General features: G+C 44.9%; 1 protein-coding gene across 1 annotated transcript; it reads left to right on the top strand.

The window, feature by feature from the left end:
* Positions 1 to 12,856: 12,856 nt before the first annotated feature.
* LOC135810763 (uncharacterized) lies at positions 12,857 to 15,615 on the top strand. Its single transcript, XM_065324222.1, has 2 exons — positions 12,857 to 14,602; positions 15,050 to 15,615. Exons 1-2 carry the CDS (start codon positions 13,169 to 13,171, stop codon positions 15,095 to 15,097), a joined length of 1,482 nt encoding a protein of 493 aa, XP_065180294.1. The 5' UTR covers positions 12,857 to 13,168; the 3' UTR covers positions 15,098 to 15,615.
* The last annotated feature ends 6,505 nt before the right edge of the window (positions 15,616 to 22,120 follow it).

The following is a 22,120-nucleotide window of genomic DNA, read 5'->3' as shown; positions in this document are numbered from 1 at the left end:
TCCAAAAATCCAGGTCGAATAGAAAACTCTCAGCTGTCGGTTGAAACAATTTGCGAAGCGCTGCGAGCAATGTATCGTGAGATAAATCATTCGTACATGTAAGTTGAGCCGCGATCTCGGCAATTTCAAAAGCGCACAGTGCGACTTGAGTAGCGAGAATTTGAGATTTTCGTCGCGCTGATTTGCCCAAATTTGAGCACAGCAAAAAATCGAAACTCTGCGATCAAGAAAAACGAAATCGTTGGAGCAGGACGCGCTTGGGCCTGTTTGGGGCATTTTTCGCACCGTTGCTGCACTCTACCGCTATAGCCTATAGCGCTGGATATGTACATGACTGTACTGTGTCCTGGCTATCATGGTCGACCTCATTCTCTCCCGGGTACCTTTCCAATTCCAGGAAGCCCAAGATAATGAAGATTGAGTGAGTAGAATTGAAGTTATGATCCAAACAACACGAAAAAATGCATAATTTTGAAAATTTCCTAGGGCTCTTTAGGGGCCGTCCAAGGTTACCAATAGTATTTTCAAAACGAAAAGTTTTCGTTTGGGGGTGGGTGGGGTTGAAGGAGTTTCGTTTTGAAAATAATTATTGAATGCAGATGGAGAATGTCCAGTTACTTCTGGGTGTCGAAAATTGACATCAATATTTTATCGGAATTTGTTTTACCTGCAGAAAAGGTAGGTGGGTAGGTGGGTGCTGAAAAATACTAAAACTTTTCGTTATGCAAAAACTATCGGTAACCCCGGACAGCCCCTTAGAAAGGGTTAAAACTTAAAACTCATTATTTGGATTCGGTTGGAAACCCCCCTAGAGGTGACCTTGCGTACGCGCCTGAACATTAATGGGGAAGTGCATTGATTTTCAAGTAGGGTCCAGAAGAAAGACAATTTGATATCGGTTCGAATGGCATAATCTCTCGCTTCCATACGATGAGCCAAACTTGCCAAATCGCCAGTTGTATGCTCACGTTTTCATAGCCAGCGCATTGTTGATGCACACTCTGCTTAGCTCCAGGAGACTTGAGAGAGAAGGTCGATCACACCAGAATTTGGTCATTCTCAATTGCCTTATTGTATTCACGATGTGAAAGAAGGGCTGTGTTCAATGCTGTTAGTGCCTTGAACTATTAATTTTATTGGCCTTCTCCTGCATTTCCCTGGGCTGACTGTAGCCTAGGAAATGGTTCCTCTAGGAGAAGATGCTTGGTATTCGCCATTAGGGAGGGCCCGAATATGCTTGCGCATATTTTCGCATATTTGGTCCTTTTGACACAAGGTCGCATAAAGTAGCAAATCTAGCATTATTGTACCAAATGTAGCATATTTTGCTTCAAGGAGCGAAGAATTCGCATAATTATAGGTCAGATTGCGGGAATGGACAAGGAAACTTACCACGGCACGCTCGGTCAGGGAACACTTCCAAACTTAGCCCGGAAGGAAAAATGCTCATCCAAACACGGGGCGAAATTTTGACCCGAGAAGAGAATGTCCGCGACTCAAGGTCGCATAAAGTAGCAAATCTAGCATATTGTACCAAATGTAGCATATTTTGCTACAAGGAGCAAAGAATTCGCATAATTATCACTGATATCAGTTCATATTTCGAGCATATTTCGAGCACATTTCGAGCATATTTTTCTGCTTTTGTGTGATTTCGAAGCATATTTTGAAGCAAGTGGCCAATATGCGAAAAGCATAATATGCGAAATTTTTGAGCATATTTGGGCCCTCCCTATTCGCCATCTCTCCTGAGAAATTTTCAGCAAACTTTCAAAAGGTACGACATAATTTCGTTCGTCATTCTCCACCACCCGTGTCTCACCTGGCTTCAGAAGACGTTACGAGATATTGGAGAGTCGTCAGGAAGCATCGCATCCATCTTCAGGAAGTGGGAAGAGCAAACGGCATGGTCCTTGGTTGGGGTAAATGCTGAATGTCTTTTTCGTCCCATCCAAGATTTCAGCACTTTGTTCGTCACTATTTTCGCTAGTCTGCTGATGTCTCTGCACTCCAAATTTCTCCTGTCGGTGTTATGTCCCAGTACACAACCGAGAGGACTACTAATAAACCGTTCATGGCACTAACATCACTAGACACAGCCCTTCTTTCACTTCGTGAATACAATAAACCAATTGAAAATGACCAAATTCTGCAGCGATCGACTACTTAAAAGGAGGGGTGAGCATTTATCCGAGAGAAGAGTGGAACTGGATGTCGGGAAGAGAAAAAGGATCTTTATTGGAGATGTGAAAATAGAGATGAGCTGAGACATGATGCAAAGGCCAAGTGAAGACGGAGAACGACTAAGTCTTGATTACTGCGTATAGTGGCAACCACAACCATGCGCGCAGCCATTAATTTCTTATTCATTTCAACTCATTTTATTTGATCTGTGGCTAATTCATCGAGTGACAGTTTCGGACTGTACCATTGGAATATTCGGCGGGAATTTTGGTATACTAGTACCCGATATCAACTAGTCAAGGCCGTAAGAGATCTAAAAACACTGGGTAGGCGGCCCGGAATTCATGGTGAAATTTCAATCTCCTCAGCTCTGAAGAAATCGCAACATTCGCAACTTTCGCAACATTCTTCATTTTTGAACTCGGATGGAGAGCCAAGGACGTCTTCATTTTTCGCGAACTATTTCACAACTTCTCCGCAACCTTGGCCGGGTGTGGGGTCAAAATGTCAAGTCACGGACTACATGTCGGACTAATGCATACTCGCTCATTCCTCGCCTGCCTTCGGACTCATTTCAGAGAAGCGGTAGATCAACGTTCGCCTACTCAACCGTCCCCAGTGAATTCGCTGTAGCCGCACTGCCCTTCACGCTGGCAGGCTAGATCTGCAAACTCCGTGAATTCTCCCGCCTTCTATGCTCGCAATCCCATACTCCTTGGAGTAGTCTGCACGGCGCTGCTGCTGCTGCTGCTGTTGTTGTTGTTGTTGTTGTTGTTGTTGTTGTTGTTGTTGTTGTTGTTGTTGTTGTTGTTGTTGTTGCTGCTGCTGCTGCTGCTGCTACAGCAGCTACTGCCATGGCTGTAGTTACAGTCCCTCTCGTTGTCAGGAAATGTTTGCTTATGCTACTCTTCATCCAGTTAAATTCTTATTATGACTTTGTATGTTATCATTTTCTTGAGCTCCGGTTTTCCCCCTTCATTATAACTCAAGCGCAGTTTAGCGTGTATTGGCTTGTGATTTCCTTTCTTCTGTTTGCTTTAGCATTTTTTCGCTCCACAGGTACCCTCGGTCTCAGATACTCTCATATTTGTGCAATTGTTGATTTTGCTCCTGAATTGTCCTCCCTGTTGCTTTGCTACCGTCATCCTCCTTCCTCCACCCTTTTTCTTAATTAACCTCATTATCACATTCGCTTCCATGTAATTGGGCTTGTAGCCCGTGTGTACTTGCGAATTCAAATAAAAATATACATACATGTACATACCTCACTAGTTTGAGGGAAAGAGACAAACGGGAAAAGTCTACACATACAACGGTAGTTACGATAATGTGCATTCCCTTATCTGTGCCCTGGAATGATGTACTTGAAGTAGGATACAAGTCATGCAACAGGCTACAGGCACTGTAGCAGCCTGGTCGTAAATTTCATATGGCATTCAATTGACCGTAACTTTGGTGTCTCTCAATGGATTTGAGTGAAATTTTCACCACACACTCCTGCCACTATGCTGGCCCTCTGGACATTATTTAAAAGTTCTCGCGCCTCACTGACAGGCTTTCCAGGCCGGAAAACCTCAAAATTCCGGCATAGTGCCATGGTGTGCGAGTCACCCAGGAGCCAAATTAATGCATTTACAATTTTTTCACATTTTCTTGCCCATTCTGTCCGTGCGCGGGATCCAAACCTAAAATAAGTCCACAAGCAGCCATGGGTGGTGGGATAGGGCCCCTCAACGTGGCCCTGGAATCTGTCACAAGGGCACGAGTGGGCGTTCTCTCACAGACTCCCACAGACCCAAGTCAATTTTGAATCTTTTTAGGTTTAGGGCGTGCTACGAGGACGAGGTCGTACCTTTGATACAACAGCCAGTGCTGGGACGTCCACAGCAAGCTATTTCCACAGCGCTGCAAACCGAATCCAGGATACCCTCAAAAATCGGCAAAGACTACCACTCACGTTCCACTACTGCCTAGTACTGAATCCTACCTGACTTCTTGACATGACTCAAACTACTTGCCAAAGTCACTAAATCAATGTCAACTACAATTATTCAATAATCAAGCCACATATCTGCAACGTCACGAGGGTGCTGGCAAAAGTTCGGCTGCACGGCGGCGGGCTTCGCCCGCCGCCGTGCAGCCCAATACGTGGCTAAAAACGTGATTTTTGGAGCACAATTCTGCACACTTTCGCGTGTTTCCTTGATACGACAAGTTGCGCACGGTCTGCTCACATTCAAATACAGTGCTGCCAACAAATGACAGCGTGCAACAAAAAAAAACTTTCCTTGCAAGGGCACATTTTCGGCCATAACTCTTGAACGGCTGGTCAGATCGAGACAACATTTTCAGAGATTTTGCAGCTGTTCATGCTCTTTCAACTGATGTAGCACTCGATATGAATTATTTACAAATTCGATTTTTCAGGGATTTTACGACCAGGCTGCCCTTATATAAGTGGTGGTTCACAGCAGGAAGGGTTATGCGAAATTGCTGTCGCGCACTTCTGCTATTTCTGCTCCTTTTTTGGTGGTTTTTGCACAAGAACTCTCCAATTTCAAGTTGCGATATTGGCAACTTTTGAGCTTTTTGTGAAAATATGGATGCGATTTCAGCAACTAGCACTTGTTTTGACACGGTTGCGAAAAGCATAAGTTGGGAAAAATATGGCATCTTTGGGAAAGGGCTAGCTCTGAAGCGAACGGCGTGCAGACCCTGTAAATCAGCCCAGAATGTTCCGTCCACACAAGCTACACGTAACGTGGCGGCATGCTGCCATGTACATGTACATGTACCTGAGACACGCAAGGCAAGGAGGCGTTTTCTCATCCAAGACAGTGGCCCTCAGGCTGGACACCATGGGGATTCCTTTTTCAGCACTTGTGCGCGCGGACGGCACTTTCAAGACGACAATGTTACCACAACAGCAACTTTTAACATAATGGAGATGGAATAACCAGCAGTCATTGCTTGTGTAATCGGTAACTACACGAAATGAGTTTCGGCGTTGCGACATAGAACCCGTAGACTCTGAGGCACATCGAATAACGTTTAGAGTGTCTAATAGGCAAAAATTGCCGAAAACACCTGGGATCCAAATTGTGCATTTCTTCTTTTTCCCTAAATGCATTCTTGACTTGAAGTTGGTTTTTCCAACGAGGAACACACGCTTCTTGCCGAACTTGACACTTGACTGACTCACGACTGCCATCCGGAGCACACGAGGAGCACGTCGCACCTTCCACTCCGCAAACCTGCAAGAAAGCACCCCCTGGGAGCGGGCAACGGACAGATTATTTGATCTGAGCATGCCATAGGTCCATGCATGTACATGTACACGTGTACATGTGTCTGAAATGCTGTTTTCAGCAGACTATGGCATTCCTCGATCCAGTTATTGTAGTTGCCCCCTGTGCAGGAGTTCCCGCCTTTCCAATTTGGCATTTGACAAGTCAAGTTGGTCGTCAAAGCTGGAATGTAGGGAGCCAGCAACATCTCCAATTGGCTACCCTGGCTTGTTGTTGTTGTTGTTGAATTTTATTTAAAGTCGCTAAACAAACAGGCGATGGCGCCTTATGGTCCTATTTCCAGTAAACCGCCTTATCCAAGATATATGGTAGAAATGCCTGTGTATCAGTTGAAGTAAATACCTGTACATGTACAAACAAACAAACAATCTACATGTACATGTGCGCGCTTACATCGCTCCATAGCAACTTTCAGGCACCAAATACATTTCATGCTTTAGCTTGAACGAAGCTTAGAATGAGCTAGAAATGGACGCACAGGAGAGCGGTTAGCATCTGTACATCATTGAACGAACAGTCGCTTTCTGTTATCACACTGACCTGGGTTACGACGCGTGAGGTAGGAAAAGCGATTTGGCAATTGATCGTTCTAACATGAAGTTTTGCGTTCGATTCAAACGGTTCGGGAAGAAGAAATTCCCCCAATCCCACCATGACTCTGATTGAGCCATTTCACCTTCAGCTTTAGTCCTTTCCAGTATCATGCTGCTCCGTGGATAATGTCTTGTTCGCCATGTACATGTACTTACCGGTATAAGTAATTCGATGGCGGACATTGTGGTAGAAGCGAGGATTTCCACAGTTAACTGTATTACTTACTTCAAGTTTGCTTCGCTTTCTCACAATGAAGAGACTTAGAAGCGACAGTAGATCAAGTCGCAGATCTGCGTCCGGGAAGTTATAAACTGCTGCACGTCATCGCGACGTGTGCTCCTTTTTGGAACGGATCTTTGAAATTAAATCATAATAAAACGTCAGTCATCCGTTCCGTGACCTTCCTCAGACGTCGAGACCAGCAATCATCACCAAATGACCGTTTGCGGATAAACTGGACGGATGGCATTGACAAGAGGATGAGAAAGCAACACGACCATTTGACGTAGAACCACAGACTGCGTTCGCAGCCACTGATCAATGTTATAGTTGCAAAAAAAGATTCCTATTGAACCTGGCAGATTGTATTGCTCTTGCGGTTCCTCACCTACGTCACAATCCTGAAAGAGACGTAACGTTATGGATGGATGCTACACTCAGCACACGGTCACTACTACTACTAGTACTAGTACTAGTAGTAGTGAGGACAATGATTATGATTATGTACTACTCTCTCAAACTACAGTCTACAGGGCCTGGTGCCGGTGATACAAAGCTACCCTAGACTCGACACAGGTTGCACTCAGAGCCAACATTGAAGAACGACTGCTACTCTGGCAGCATGGACTCTCTGCTAATTGACGAGGCTAATGATAGATGGTCAAGTAGTGACTCAGCTGTCGTAAGGGTGCCATATATGGACACTAATTTGAAATACTGTAATCCTTTTCGCGATTCGGGTGTGCAATGGCGCCAAATATTATTTTTTGTTTTGTTTGCTTTTCATGTATGGAGGGATGCAGTTCATGAACTGTACGAGTACCGCTACATGTACATGTACATAAGGGAACCATGTATACCAACGTGCATCAGTGTTGTCAGACGTAGAGCCTCTGCCCTGCTACATCATACAATTATAATTATGTACATGTTGTTGTTGTGTGTATTTTTCTTCGCGATCCAAACGGACAAGTATGCCCAATTACATGCATTGCTCCCATCGCTAATAACACCAGAGAAAAACACAGATATCTGCCTTCACTTTTAACCGACTCCCTCACCTAAATGGTAAGTGTGGACCGAATCGTACTTTCACACTTGCACTCACCGACACTCGACAGTGCTAAATCGGAGCATGTTTGCCGCAGTCGCTAGAGTTCACATGTAGACACAGTCGTGCGGTCAACAACGAAAAGGTCAAAGTTTTGTTTGGGAAGTAATGTAATCCCCTCCCTTCTATTGAACACGAACATTAAAGGGGAAGTGCATCGATTTTTCGAGTATGGTCCAGAAGAAAGACAATTTGATATCGGTTCGAATGGCATATCTCTCGCTTCCATACGATAAGCCAAACTTGCCAAATCGCCAATTGTATACTCACGTTGCCATAGCGACCAGCGCAGTGATGACGTACGAAAGGCTTAGCTCCACCACAGAGAAGGTCGATCACTGCAGAATTTGGTCATTTTCAATTGGTTTATTGTATTCACGAAGTGAAAGAAGGGCTGTGTTCAATGCTGTAAGTGCAGTGAACTGTTTGTTAGTAGTCCTCTCGGTTGTGTACTTGGACGTGACACCGACAGGAGAAAGCTGGAGCGCGGAGACACCAGCAAACAAGCGAAAATAGTGACGAACAAAATGCTGAAATCTTGGTTGGGACAAATCAGACGTTCAGCATTTCCCCCAACCAAGGACCATGCCGTTTGCTCTTTCCACTTCCTGAAGATGATTGTGATGCTTCCTGGCGACTTCCCTATCTTTCGTAACATCTTCTGAAGCCAGGTGAGACGACGGGTGGTGGAGATTGACGAATGAAATAATGTAGTAGGTTTGAAAGTTTGCTGAAAATGTCTCAGGAGAGACGGCGACTTCCAAGCATCTTGTCCTGGAGGAAACCATTTCCTAGGCACAGTCAGCCTTGGGAAATGCATGAGAAGGGCGACAAATAGTTCACGGCACTAACAGCATTGAACACAGCACTTCTTTCACATCGTGAATACAATAAACCAATTGAAAATGACCAAATTCTGCAGTGATCGACCTTCTCTGTTGAGGAGCTAAGCCTTTCGTACGTCATCACTCCGCTGGTCGCTATGGCAACGTGAGCATACAATTGGCGATTTGGCAAGTTTGGCTTATCGTATGGAAACGAGAGATATGCCATTCGAACCGATATCAAATTGTCTTTCTTCTGGACCCTACTCGAAAAATCGATGCACTTCCCCTTTAATGTGGACGATCCTCGCACTCATGAAGTACGATCTTAATGACTGGGATTACAAACCTAAAATATTTAATAACTCGGGCATACTCAAAGTCAAAATGTGATGCACACATTGCACAGTGCTAACACCAAATGAACAGGGGTAACACCAAGAAACATGATTGTACACGTTTTCCTTTACATGTACATTGTAGGCATGGGCGGGTAATGCTAGTTATTTGCTGCGATAATGCCAAGGAAATGCTCATAATATGAGGATATACATGTACATGTAATGCCACTTATAATGCTCACACTACTCCATAATGCCAGTTTGAAAGTTGGAAAAGTCGATTTAGGAAGGCCGTCTTGGATCAAGGCCAAAGCGTAGAAGAAAAAAACTTAAACAGCAGTGAGCATGTTGTCTGAAACAATCCACTGAGAAGGTTGATTTGCAACGCCAAGTCTCCGGACGAAGCCGGACGGGTTCAGATGCACGATTTTCGGAACTGGCCCTAGCCAGCTTCATGCATGGAAACCGTTGTCGACCGGCAATTATGCTTGTAATGCCAATATTTTGCATGCGAAATGGTGTTATAATGCCAGCATTATGCCACCTGGAAAAAAGGGACTATAGTGCCAGCCATAATGCTAGCATTACCCTCCCATGCCTAGTACATTGTAACTATACCTGCATTGGCTTGCGTGTCTGTAAATACACCATCCTACACGTTCCGGGAGTATCCCCTTTTGCAGACATGGCAACCTCGACCCACATTGCACGTATCCATTTAGACATGTCTATTGTGTACAGTATTGGATAGCTATCCCTTAGTAAGCCTTAGGTCATAAAACACAAGGGCAGTTACATGCTGAGCACCCGAAATACGCGTTAACACTTGAGCCCAATTGGTCACAGAATGCGCGATGTGGAGTGTTCTTATAAAGCCAGATGCATTTAGTCGGCCGAAGAGTAGCACTTTGGAGTGTGGTATTATGGCTATTTGGAGAGGTATTTGGGTGCATGTATATCCCAGATTTTCTGCGAGAGGAAGATAGGCGGTACATGGCTGATGTGTATCATGGCTATAAACACACTTTTCTCACATTATCAATCGCACTTGGTGGAATATGAGCTTGGGTTAGAAATCGCTGCAACTCATACACTACCACCAATCTACCAGGAGTCAAGGTAAACCTTCACACTAGTGCACTTAGCCGTACTTATAATTATGCTAAAATAGATTATATGAATACTTTTAAAATTTGTGACACGTCAGTGTCAGATTTTTGATGTTACATGTACATGTACATACATGTATAGTGCTCTCCAGATTTCCGCCTTCCAAGTCTCAAGTCTCATACCATTGATGGTATGCTCTCTCGACGTCATCAATCTTCAAACGTAAACAAATGACTTTAATTGCAGATGAATGGTTTTAAGACGTGTGAGTTGTGTGAAGGCCTCACGCGCGCCGTTTTAGAGACGGACAGCGACAACAGAGTATTGCAGGCTGCACTGACTCTATACCATTCTATTGCGTATGCCGCCACAGGCGAGAGTGTTACAACTGTAGCCCAGTGAAGGCAAGAGCAACAAGAAACTGGGTTCTCTCTGTTCCAAGTGTGTGAACATCTCTGTACTTTGTGTGCATCAAGCACTGATGCAGCGATAGTGACCTTTATAGAGACCTTTAGGTCTCTGACAACAATGATTGATATCCATCATAAGTCTATTTAGCTGGAGATTATAGAGACCAAAATGCTAAGTATTATCGTGGGTCGTTAAGGGGTACTCTGGGACGGAAGCGTAGGTTGTATCGACATTTATGTACATTGTACATGTACATGTATAGCGAAATGACACTGCATTTTTCCTGAAGGCTGAACGCTTGTAAAGCGAAATACTTGTCCTTGCCAGGCATTCCAGTAAAGAGGCATGTAACAATGATGCACGTTCTAGGAGTGATGGTATTCTTCACGGATCTGGATGGGTTGACGGGCACGACCAGGCTGAATCTTTACTTCGTCAAGCGGAAAAATGCTTCGTCAGGATTGTGGTGGTATTCCACAATATGCCGGTGTAGGGTAAACAGGTCCATCATGATCCGTCACGAACAGAGAGGGACACGATGTCTATAATTTCACTTTTCATACAACCATCTTTTCAACCGCGTCACACTGTCACAGAGCGCTAATCAGGTGAAGGAGTCTCTTTGATGGGGACGTATGTACATGTAAATGAGTCGGTGCATGGACTGCATCTGAGCATTTGAGGTACAGTACTATGTACCTCCACTTGTCATGTACAGTAGCTGCTCACACTCACAGGCGATACAGTCACACATACATGTAGCGATGGATCAAGTCTAGGACTCAGAAAGGGGAGTGTGAAGCTGTGAAGTGCGGTGACATGGATGAAGGTTTGCTCGGTCATGCTGGTGTAGGTATGTGGCCTCTGTGGGACATTGCCCCAAGCAGAGGTACAATGGCGCATATTAGAGTGCAAGTACGGTGGTTGCAGTCTTGTTTAATAGTAATACCGACACGACATTATAGTTGAACTGCGGCATTGACCGAGGACGTAGTACGTACATGTCCATGTAGGTAACTGAGACGCCGAGAGGAACATTTTAAACTGATTAACGGCTTGTGCTGGTATGTCTAGAGTGGTTTTGAGTTCAAGTGCGAGCTGCATCGAATTTATCTGAAGGGCCATGACTCAGCAGGCGTACCAGCATGCTGAAGTACGGACGAGATTGCTTCTCAGCTGCTAGTTGGAATGAAAGTGAAAGATTGAAGCTCTTTGAAATGTACAGTCCACCGCTACTTGATTACAGTCCACTGATATAACGTCTGTATAGAAGCAGAGCACTAGCAGAGTGTCCACGCTCAAAGGCATACGGGTGTGTGCATGAGTCAGATAATCTTTCAAGTCCGAGGACGAGAAGGACCAGAACACGTAACGATACATACATGCACATGCACAATAGTCCAATAGGCAATACTGCACATACTACCACCGTGGATATGCACACAAGGTCACAGTACGGACACATTATCATGTACAAAGTAGATCTACGTCACGCAAGAGTAATGTACATGATTGTCTAACCAAGTCGCAGAGGACTACCAATAGTACTAATGCATTGTACATTGTACACCTAAACGAAATTAAGACGAGGCACATACTGTGCGTGTAGTATTTTTAGCATTTCAAGATGCGTGGGAGATATCTTTGGATAGCACGCGGCCTGCTGAGTACGACGCAAAGGTACTTGCACATGCATACATGTAAGTTAGTAACCTACTTTGTCCTTGTGCCTGACCTGATCAATGAATGGTGGCCATAGTGACACTAATGTCTTGTATATTTTTATGATACTGGTGACTGATGTAGGATGGGAAGTAGTTGTGCCTGCCTCGCTCTAGCTGCTGACATTGACACTGAGCTTATAATTGTAGATGGTTATCCTAGCATTGACCATTGTGTTGAGTTAGTGGCTGGCTAAGTGCAGCATATTACAATCTTGCACCACTCGGACTACTTGCAGTTGTAGGGCTCTGAACGGCAAATGTCGTCACTCTCCTTGACAGTGGCTACGGGACTATTTACTAATACTACTAAGCGTTCAAATATCGGAAGCCAGTGCACAGTCTTTTACGTCACTAGTCATTTCTCTGAGCTGAGGCTGGGTTGACCGTTGTCGTTTTGAGACGCATTCCGTGCATGGTACAGAACGAACCATCCATGGCCACCGGCATGGTGAGGCTCGAAACTGTAATCTGTAGCAATGTGAGATGGGTGCACGTGACTAAAGTTCTGTACGAAAGAACATACTCTGGACTTGTTGAGTGTTGAATGTTGAGAGATGGTCATCAGGCAGTAATCATACTTGCATGCCGGGTTGGTATTCATTTTGGCAATGGACCCGAAGACAATTAATCACAAACGTGCACCATAACAAATGTCCAAACCCATAACCAGTGCCTCACAGTCATACGTTTCGATATCAATGCTTCCGATGTTGTACCTAGCCTCTCGGATGCTCCACTATTCCCCATAATTATACCGTTGGATCGTGAACCCCAAACCAGAGCATCTCCACTGTGACGCATTTCGTTCAGCACTGGCCTGGACAAAACTATCACAGATTCATAATGTTCAGTTCGGCGAGGCGAACACGTGATCAGTGCTTACCGCCCATCCCGTGCAGTTTTCGGAGCAATGTGCCTGAAAACCATGCCTGCCAGGTCCCGGGATTCAACTCATGTTCATGACGTAGTCTCTAAAGACCTAAGCCGGGTATTTGCCTGAACTTTCGAACTAGCAAATACGCAACTCTGGCCTTTTACAGAACTTCTGAAGATCGATACGTGACCTGGGCAATTTACATATACATGTATGTGCTTTCCGCAGTAGTAGTAGTAGTACTTGCCCGGCTACTTGCAACTGCACATACAATTATGTAGCTGCTAATCTGCAGTGAACTGAGCAGATATAAGACAGGTTGAGTGATCGAGTAATAGCCAGAAACAAAGAGCTGCACAAGAGAAACATTAAAATTCGGAGTGGGCTCTTTGGTCAGGTTATATTCCTTGGAAGCAGCAGTAGTGATTGGAACTGTAGAGTACGAGTCGTAGAGTGTACTTGCCAACTATGGTTGATTTGCACTCACTTGAGTCTTTTGGTGCTAGCGCATCACAGCCCTCTCGAACTGTCCATCCCAGCCAGAATTGTTGTGAGTCCGAGAAGGCCATCCCGGGAAATAGAGTATTGGAGGGAGGAAGTGCGTTGCAATCATCATCGTTTCAAATATACCCCACCCACCAGGCCACAAACAAGAAGGAAGCGTCCCAGATCTGTCCAACATCTACAATGATGAGTCAAATGTCTTCCGCTGTTGATCCCTACACATCATTGTATTCTGAAAGTCCGGCGTATATGTTGCACGCGACTGGCCCCAGGGCTCCCCGTCAGCCTGTTCAGACACACTTTTATCCTGGATTCTTCCCTGCGGATCAAGCCAGTTTTAATGGACCTATTCGCAGGCCGAGAACGGGAAAACGACGCAAAGGCGTTCAGCAGCTGATCACAGCATTCGACGTTCTCAGATCACGGCTCTATGTTTACCCACCTGAGCGACATCTTAGCAAGATTGAGACTCTGCGGATGGCAATTTCCTACATCAAAGACCTTGAACGACTGCTGAAACAAGCGGACGATAGCAACCCTACGCCTGGGCCTGACAGTGAATCGTCAACTTCTAAAAGTGATAAAGAAGTGGAAGTTTCCTCTAACGCTTCGCCGAAGAACAATGCTTCACCAGGTCCTCAAACTGACTCATTGACCAGGAACACGGTAACAGGAGGCAAGGGATCACAAGAAACTAGCGAGAAATCTCAGACAGATTATGACTTGCTGACAGCGGGTAGCAAGGTCTTTCCTGAAATGAAATCAACACCAGACCTGAGAAGTGTTAATCTCAGCCCTGGTTTTCAGAGTGACTGCAGTGAGCTGAGAAGAGTGCTCTCGCAGTCATCCATTTTCTCCACAGCTAGCTGCCCGGAGTCTGCGCAACAACTGGGAAGAAATCATCTGACAGCGAGAGAGACATTGAGTAAAAGTAATGGTCTCTCCCACCATCTATTCTCCTCATTGAACGGAATAGACTCACCACTTTCACCCGCAAGTCAGGCAGCGCCAAGGTCTCCACGAACTTTTCACCAGCCATGCAGGGATTTGGTCAAGTCAGCTTCTACCGACCTGCACTGTGAAGAAAGAAGGGAAGCACTGGCAATGGCCAGCCACGCTCACTCATCCTACATCACTGGGCAGTGTGCAGCAGACGGTCTTCTATTTTCCCGACAAGACAGCCAGAGAGGAACTGTGGAATTAACGCCGCTGTATGAACCACAGCTATTTGTCCCATCATCTCACATCGCCACAAGTATGAATAATACCACCATCGTGGCTACATCGTCTCTACTTTGCAGCGCTGATGAGTCTCCGCTAATGCTCCCCAATCCTCTCTCCCCAGATCAGAGTCTAGACGGCGAAGATGTGGACATGTTCGACATGATAGAGAAAATGGTAAGACACAATTGTTGTTTTCATTGTCATTATGCCGATAGACAATAGTAATAGAATGGACAGATGCCCTAAATCTGAAGATATAATTATAGTATTAGTAGCACCCAATGTAGCATGTATTATGAGAATAATCAAGAACTAAAATATTGATATTGAAGTGCAACACCACGGCATATGCCTTTTTCTATAGGAATGGCTAAAATACCATTTCCAGTGGTGATCGTGATTGTTAGCAATCCTACTGATTTAGAAATGGTGGTAGTTGCCGGGGTACAGCGTTTCGTGCCTGACAAGACGTTGAAATCAAAGTTCACTACGACACTGTAGCACTGCTTAGTGTAAGGCATGCCATGAACACATTAGATGCCGCACATTTCCAAAACCTTGAGAATACTTTAGGGAGAGGAAGGCAAGCCAATCCTGTACTTTCTTGTTTGTTTTGTGCAGCTCTCTGACAGCGATAGTGAATCTTTCGATCCATGGATATCTCTATGAATCTAGGGGCTTTGGCCGACAGAAACTGAACAATGCTCCTCTACTACGGATGTCAAGGACGGCGGGATAGGAGTAAGAATTGATCGAAGATTAGTTAGTGCAGTCAACAGCTGCCTTGTGCTTTTGTGAACATACTTTTTCCATAATAATCTGAACAGTAGTGAGTGACGTTAGAGAATGGCCACACCTTTCCCCATTGTGCAGAGTTACTCGAGCACAGAAGAGGAGGTAATCTCCTAGCACAATTGACGCTCACCGTTACCTATTTCAGCGCAGAAAACCTGACGGACTAATTTCAATTTTACTTGTCCTTTAGAGTTAGTAAACACACCTTTCCCAATCAAATCGCCAGCATGTACTGGATTACCGTTCTAATTATTTCACATCCTTCACTATTGTTTGCTTAATTCTTCCTATCCTCTACGTGCACCAATACGATGTGAGACCCGCTTATGCACCGATTTTATCCTTGACCATTGCTTGAAGCAAGATCACAAATTATGCGATGTGCCAATCTATTGGTAGTGTCCCGTGTTCAGTATTGTGTGTATTCCATGGAAGATACACGCTTATTAATGTATCTTTTGAAGATACTGTGCATGGGGTATGTACACAAGGCCAGAATGTGTTGATGGAAGCAAGGAGTGTACTCGCTGCAGACCATCCTGCTGGGTGCGATGATAAGGTAGATTAAACAGAGGATCAGTGGCAACACAATGAGAACTCATACCGTTTTCCTAAACAGTTTTGGGTCAATATATCTCATTGCTCACTGCTCAGCAAAATGGAAGACGCACACATATGCTCAATAACGGCATTTCGAAGGAAATGGAAAGTTTCCCCGGAGACAAAAAATGCCAGAAGGCTAAGAAAGAGCACATACTTCAGGTTCTTCAACAACAATGCTTTGAAAACTTTGACAAATAAACTTTCGTGCTTTTTCTTCAGGTAAAACAGCGCAAAAAGCAGTAGCGCAAAACAACAACAGGAAATGCGTGACCCATACCCAATAAGGAAATGGTAACAAAAATGATCCATTTACATGTATCACCGTCAGTTCTCTTGGAAATAAATTACACAGCACGAAATCTATTAGGAAAAGCAAGTTGACACTGAATGTTGCACCACGAACAAATTTTAGGATTCCTATTTCCGAACATCCTGTTGACGGACACGTTTCTGGCGTGTCCGTGGCGACGTGAGATTGTGATTACAGGTTAAGCTAACTTCACACCGTTGAAGCACATTTGGGGGTTGGGGTAACATTTACCATACATGCATATTTGCTCAATTATTATTTCCACACACAAGGACTAACTAATCACATTCGATATCTAATTGCCTAGATGAACGGAACAGTTCCTGTCCACGAGGACCAGAGTACCGCCTGCTATGGGAATAGGTCTGACAGATCAATCGCCTTGGGCTACATCTGTCACAGGCCATGTACATGTATGACCTGACAGTACATGTCAGTGGTGTGTGTGACCTTGTACATCTCAGCTCATCTCAGCACATACACTAGCGCGAACCAGCTGGTATGAATACAATGACCCTTTCATTTCATAGCAGACGAGTGTTTCTCTGCGCCCACGTCATGGATATTACATATTAGCAAAAAAACAATAGGTGACCATGAAACCTAATAGATGAACAATGCAAGGGGAAAGGGGAAATCAATAATGATCACTCTTGTCGTAGATCTCCCGAAGGTATGAAGGCGACCTTTAGAGGGCAACGATTTGGATCACTTAGACCACTGGAATATTTCCGAATACCTACACATGGTAGTGGTAAATTACCGGTAATGGCAGAAAGACTTTGCACCGTACTGTGGTCGTAATGACGTTGGAATGCCAACAGAAATAGCTCCTCGTTTGCCAATCATCTAAAAGTGGCAGCTGGGCAAGAGTGCTCATTGCGAATCACATGTCCTTCCATTTGTTGTCACGCATGAGAATTGGCAGTAAAGCGTGAGTTGAAGCTAACTATTAGTACGGTCACATGGAGTACTGTGGTGTTACTTGAGTAAGACGGCACTGATGTACATGTACATGTACATCAGGAAGAGTAAATTCCCGTCAGGGGTACCGAAAGGGGCCTCCTCGTTCGTCTTCGTCGACTTCTGCAGTTCTCCTTCCCGTCAGGTCGAAAAAGTCCATTCCAGCGCATAGAAGATGCTCACTAACATCATAAATCTGACGGCCATGCACCTTTGGAAAGCTTCCTTCAGTTTCACTCTCTTGTTTGTGGTTCCAATCACCATCGGTGTGTTTTTAGTGAATCGTTGAACACACTTGGATAGGTATTGTTTGCCGCCATGATTACCGTGGCAACTGGAAACCACAGATTGGCAACTGGTGAGCAAGCACTTGAGCACCCTAGAGGCTAGTAGAGCTTCGAGAAGCCTCTGGAACCTTCTAGAAGTAGTCGGTGAAATTGGAGTAAAGCAAATTAAGAGTTACATGACCACTCCTCGCAGAGCTGTTGCAAACATCAGAGAACGTGCAATATCACTGCATGCACACTGTATTGAATGCATTGCGAATTGGCTATCTGCCTCGTGATGACCACAAAGCAGGCTATGGTCGACTCTTACAACCGGAAGTTTAGTAGAAAATTACCAGATATGCCAAAATCAGCTGTAGCAAGTATTGCCTTTTCTACATGCAAGACTTATCCAGTACTACTGTACTAGTACAGCCTACATGTATGGGAGAGACTCAGCTTTGAGACGACTTGGGTTTGGAGTGAATCAACGGACAGTTGGAAGAGTCTATTTTGGGTTGAAGTGCAAACCCTTTATGGCCTGGTTTATCTGGTGATGGTTTGAGAGACAGTGGACATCTAGTGGTAGTATCGTCTAGAATTAACTGATGACTTGAATTAAACCTGAAACAGCGGGAAGGGAAGATAACTATTGATGCCGGCTCAGCGTGAGGTGCGCATATTGGCAATCGTAAGGTATGCACTGCCGATAATCAGACAGTTGTTTATGGTGATGTGCAGTGTGTCATAAATATACAACACATGTAAAACAATCACACATACATGTAGCATTATACACATCATCGACAAACTATCGGTTCATGGAAATTCATGCAGGATCGGCCCAGTCTGCTGTAACTGGCATTATTATTGTGCCCGTAATAGTTTTCGTGATAAGCCAACCTTTCTCATGTACATGTGGAGGTATGACATTGGAGCGGCCTTAGTATAACTCATACTGGATGGGCACCACACATTCAGCAGCTCTTGTGGCCATCAGGGTGATGTTGGAATACTGCACTACAAAGAATACTTGTGATGAAACCAGGTCACATGAATCATCATGCCAGAATATACAGTACAAATACATGCGTATGTATGACAATGTGTACTGTACATGTACATAGTTGAGAAACACAAAAGACTGTTGTGAGTTATCATTGCTGCATCCGCTACCTTTTAAGTAGTCCTACACACTGTAGAACGGCTAATCAGTTTAGAGGGTAAACTTTTAGTGTTTTCAGAATCAGGACCAATAATTATCCGCGATGAAATATTTTAGCTGCAAAATAGAAGAAGAAAACACTTGGGAACGAGTTATGAATACTGGCTTTTAATGCTGGCTCATTGCCCCAGTTCAAATATTTTGGCGATCCGATTTTCGGAGTTTAAAAAAGTGACTAGTACCAAGAGTTCATAAGCCCAAGTGTGTGCAACTGGCATACACCCAGTGCTCGGCGAAATTCCTACATTACGTCATGTGCAACCTGTCATCCAAGGTAAATTTAGGTTCCTTGCGATTTCTGGAAACTATACCCGAAACCGCTCCTAATTCAAGGCTGTAGCCTCGACATTTCGAAACTCTTTTTGAAGACATTTCGGACGTAGCGTCTACGTACAAGTCGTGCTTTCTCAAAAACAAACAGAAACTCTTTCTCCAAGAATCCATGGACATCGACAGAAAGAAGTGAGGATGCTGTTAACGTTACAAGTGTAGCTTGGCGAGGCAAACAATATTGCATTGCCATCGAGGGTAATCATTCTGATAGCTGTGCAACTCAGCAGGCAAATGCTCCGTCGACACATTCTCAATTTCCTCAATCGTTTGAAATTATCTTCGAGGAAAGCACTGGAAATATACCAAGGGCCCGCGGCCGGGGAAGAAAAAGTTTTAGAAGAGACTGACTAGCATGACTGCACTGGCGAAAGAAGAAGGCGATGAAGAGTCACCACTGGCATCGAAAAAATAGTTTTGTCGTTACTTTAGGATCGCGCGCTTTGCTAGTTCTTGATCCGGGGACTCAGATCAGAATCGCCGTTTAGGCAGTTTGCCCTGAGGAAATATCCCGGTTTGATTGAGAATTCATCGGCATGACTCATCGCACTGCACCAAAAATGACGCAATGAAGGAATTCTGCCGAGCGGGCTTCCCATACTGGCCAACCCTCCCGTTTTTCCCGGGAAAATCCCGGAAAATCAACACTCCTCCCGGGTCCCGGGGATTTCAAGCAAACTCCCGGAAAAACCAAAGTTTTGTCTGATACAGGATTTTCCTGAAAACTCCATGGTTTCTCCCCGAATGTCCCGGTTTTTTGAACTTTTTTCAAAGGTATGTGAGGTGCTCATTCGCACTTCGAACTGTGCACAGCACTTTGAAGACCTGACCATGCAAGATCTGCACTGACAAAGTGACAGGCGGGCGCCGACTGATCATACTGCACTACAGCCTAGTATAGGGTCGATCTGTGCTGTACGCACAGCTGCAGAGTCGAACGTTTTTATGGCGGGAAAAGCTCTTTTTCACTTGTTTGTTGTGCCATCCAGGGATTTTGAGAGAAATCCAGGGATTCTGCATGTCTTGTCAAGGGATAGAGATTGTGGTGGTTGGTCAGTATGGCTTCCATGCAAGGAGTGATCAGGAGTTGCACACTATTGGGGGTTATGAACTCTTGCTAGTACTGTACTGCGCATGCAAAATTTCGATTGGTGCGGAAAACTTTAGCCAAGCCGCTTTACGGGAAAAGAGGGGAGGGGGGGGGGGCTTGAAAAATGGTGGCGAAGTGTTTGTAGCTAATCTACCTGGGGTTAAAACAAAAGAGTAAATTATCGCGTCCGTTCCCGAAGGGAACTCACGACGGCCGCTAACACCCGCTAAACCCTATAGCGGCAGATGCAGCGACTAACGGTGGGGGTGAGTGGATAAGTCTCACAACCACTGGCACAAGTGCCGAGAAACCCAATTTGCCACATCCATGTACCCCTTGCGCCTGGCCACACGTTCCCAGTTGACTGTAGGTAGCAGCAGCACGGCTGGAAAAACCGCTCCCATGCAGACTTGAACCAGGTACCTCTCGTATCTCAATCATGGTCTTTGACCAACCCACTACGGTGCCTGGCTGGGGTTATGGGAGTTGTAAATGTACTACTCAGTAGTATCCAGTTGCTATGCAATGCTATTCTGGTAGATCAAGTAATGGTCATCATAACAATTGTTCATGGTCATTCCGCCTACGCAATATGTCCATGGCACAACTAACTTGAACAGCTGCCACTTGATGATTACACTACCATAGCTCTCTTGCCACGTGACAGCACCCAGGCTCAGGGCCTAGGGCTAGGGACCGTCATGTAATATCAGTATCAGTGGACAACTGGAAGACTGCAGTGACACATAATTACCAAGCAGGGGCAGGGGACCACGTGATTTCACCAGTTATGTACTCGTCTTCATTTGTTTTGGTTCCTGACTGACATGCACCTGACATGATGATTGCCTCACTCTGTTCACACAACACGCAGCCATACACACAGCACAGTATGTGTCCAACATAATCAAATCAAACATTAGTCAATGAATAACAGCTACTGAGTACTGGTACCGTACTAGTTCAGCAAGAAGTGATGTCTCCCTGAGTGTCTTAGGAGAAGAATAGCTGCATTTGGAAACGGGCATGATAGCCACACTACTTTGTGCATGAGTGCCATGGACAATAGGTATGCCAACGACGAATGGCATAATTATTATTTGATTACTTCAGCCTCACCTCTTCCACGCCGGACGTGTGTTGAGTTGTTTTTGCAAATTAGTCCTGTCACTCAGTCTGCCACTTGTACCGACCGCATAGGCTTTCACAAGCACCAGTTCCGTCCGTTGCACTAAACATTGCAAGCTTGGTGAGCAGCAGGCGGTCAAACCTTTCCCTACTGTAGACAGTTGTGCCACCATTCCTTTCTTTTTCCCGCCAACCCAAAGAGATTATCTGTAGTTATGGAGCGCCATGCTGTGAGAAAGGCGAAATATAGCGCCGCAGAATATTCTTGGCTCGCCTTAGCCGCGTGAAGCCGGCAGCGTGAAGTAGATTTTTAACATTCTCCAAGACTGTGACAAAGGTTTCCGGTACTACTTTATCTTCCGATTACGTCCAGTGCCAAACAAATGCAGGATTAGCAAGACGAAATTCGCCTTCGCGTTCGCAAACATTTTTCAGCTCGCGAACTGGATTGCGAACTTTCGCATTTTTCGTTCGGAAAAGTAGTCGGAACACGAATCGCGGATTCCTGTCATGGCAGTCATAAATTTACCACGCTGTACTGTCTGTACACAATGTACGTCGTGTCAACGTCATGCATGTGCGAATTCTGTTTGCTAATCCTTCTCATAACGCGAATTGCGTCACTGAGTTCGACTTTCCTTGGAGAGCGAACGCGAACGCGAATTTCGTCTTGCTCCAGCGATCTATAGCTTCCAGAATAAAAGAATGGTGCAATAAAAATCGCTGCACCTGTATTTATTTATTTATTTCTGCACCTCGTGGCATGTCAAGACAGCGAATTGAGGAGAGGGTGAGACCAACCACTGAAGAAGAGAAAGAAGAAAAGAAATGAAGTATACCATGTGTACTGTGTCACATGGCTTTAGTTTTTGCCGGAGAACATCGAGAATGCTGTCAGGTGGATTTTCATTGCCCAACTGTGGATCCATCATGGCGGCACCGATTATACATTGTACTTGTATGTGGGTACAGTCGAGTTCTC

Source organism: Sycon ciliatum, chromosome 2, assembly GCF_964019385.1.
Source record: "Sycon ciliatum chromosome 2, ocSycCili1.1, whole genome shotgun sequence".
Classification (NCBI taxonomy): Eukaryota; Metazoa; Porifera; class Calcarea; order Leucosolenida; family Sycettidae; genus Sycon; species Sycon ciliatum.
This window is presented reverse-complemented; position numbering and strand designations above follow the sequence as displayed.

Bases quoted from the DNA above. Each gene is read 5' to 3' on its own strand.
- LOC135810763 (XM_065324222.1), top strand. From the start codon at position 13,169: ATGGTTGATTTGCACTCACTTGAGTCTTTTGGTGCTAGCGCATCACAG. The intron at 14,603-15,049 runs GTAAGACACAAT...TGTTTTGTGCAG, and splicing joins TCGACATGATAGAGAAAATG to CTCTCTGACAGCGATAGTGA.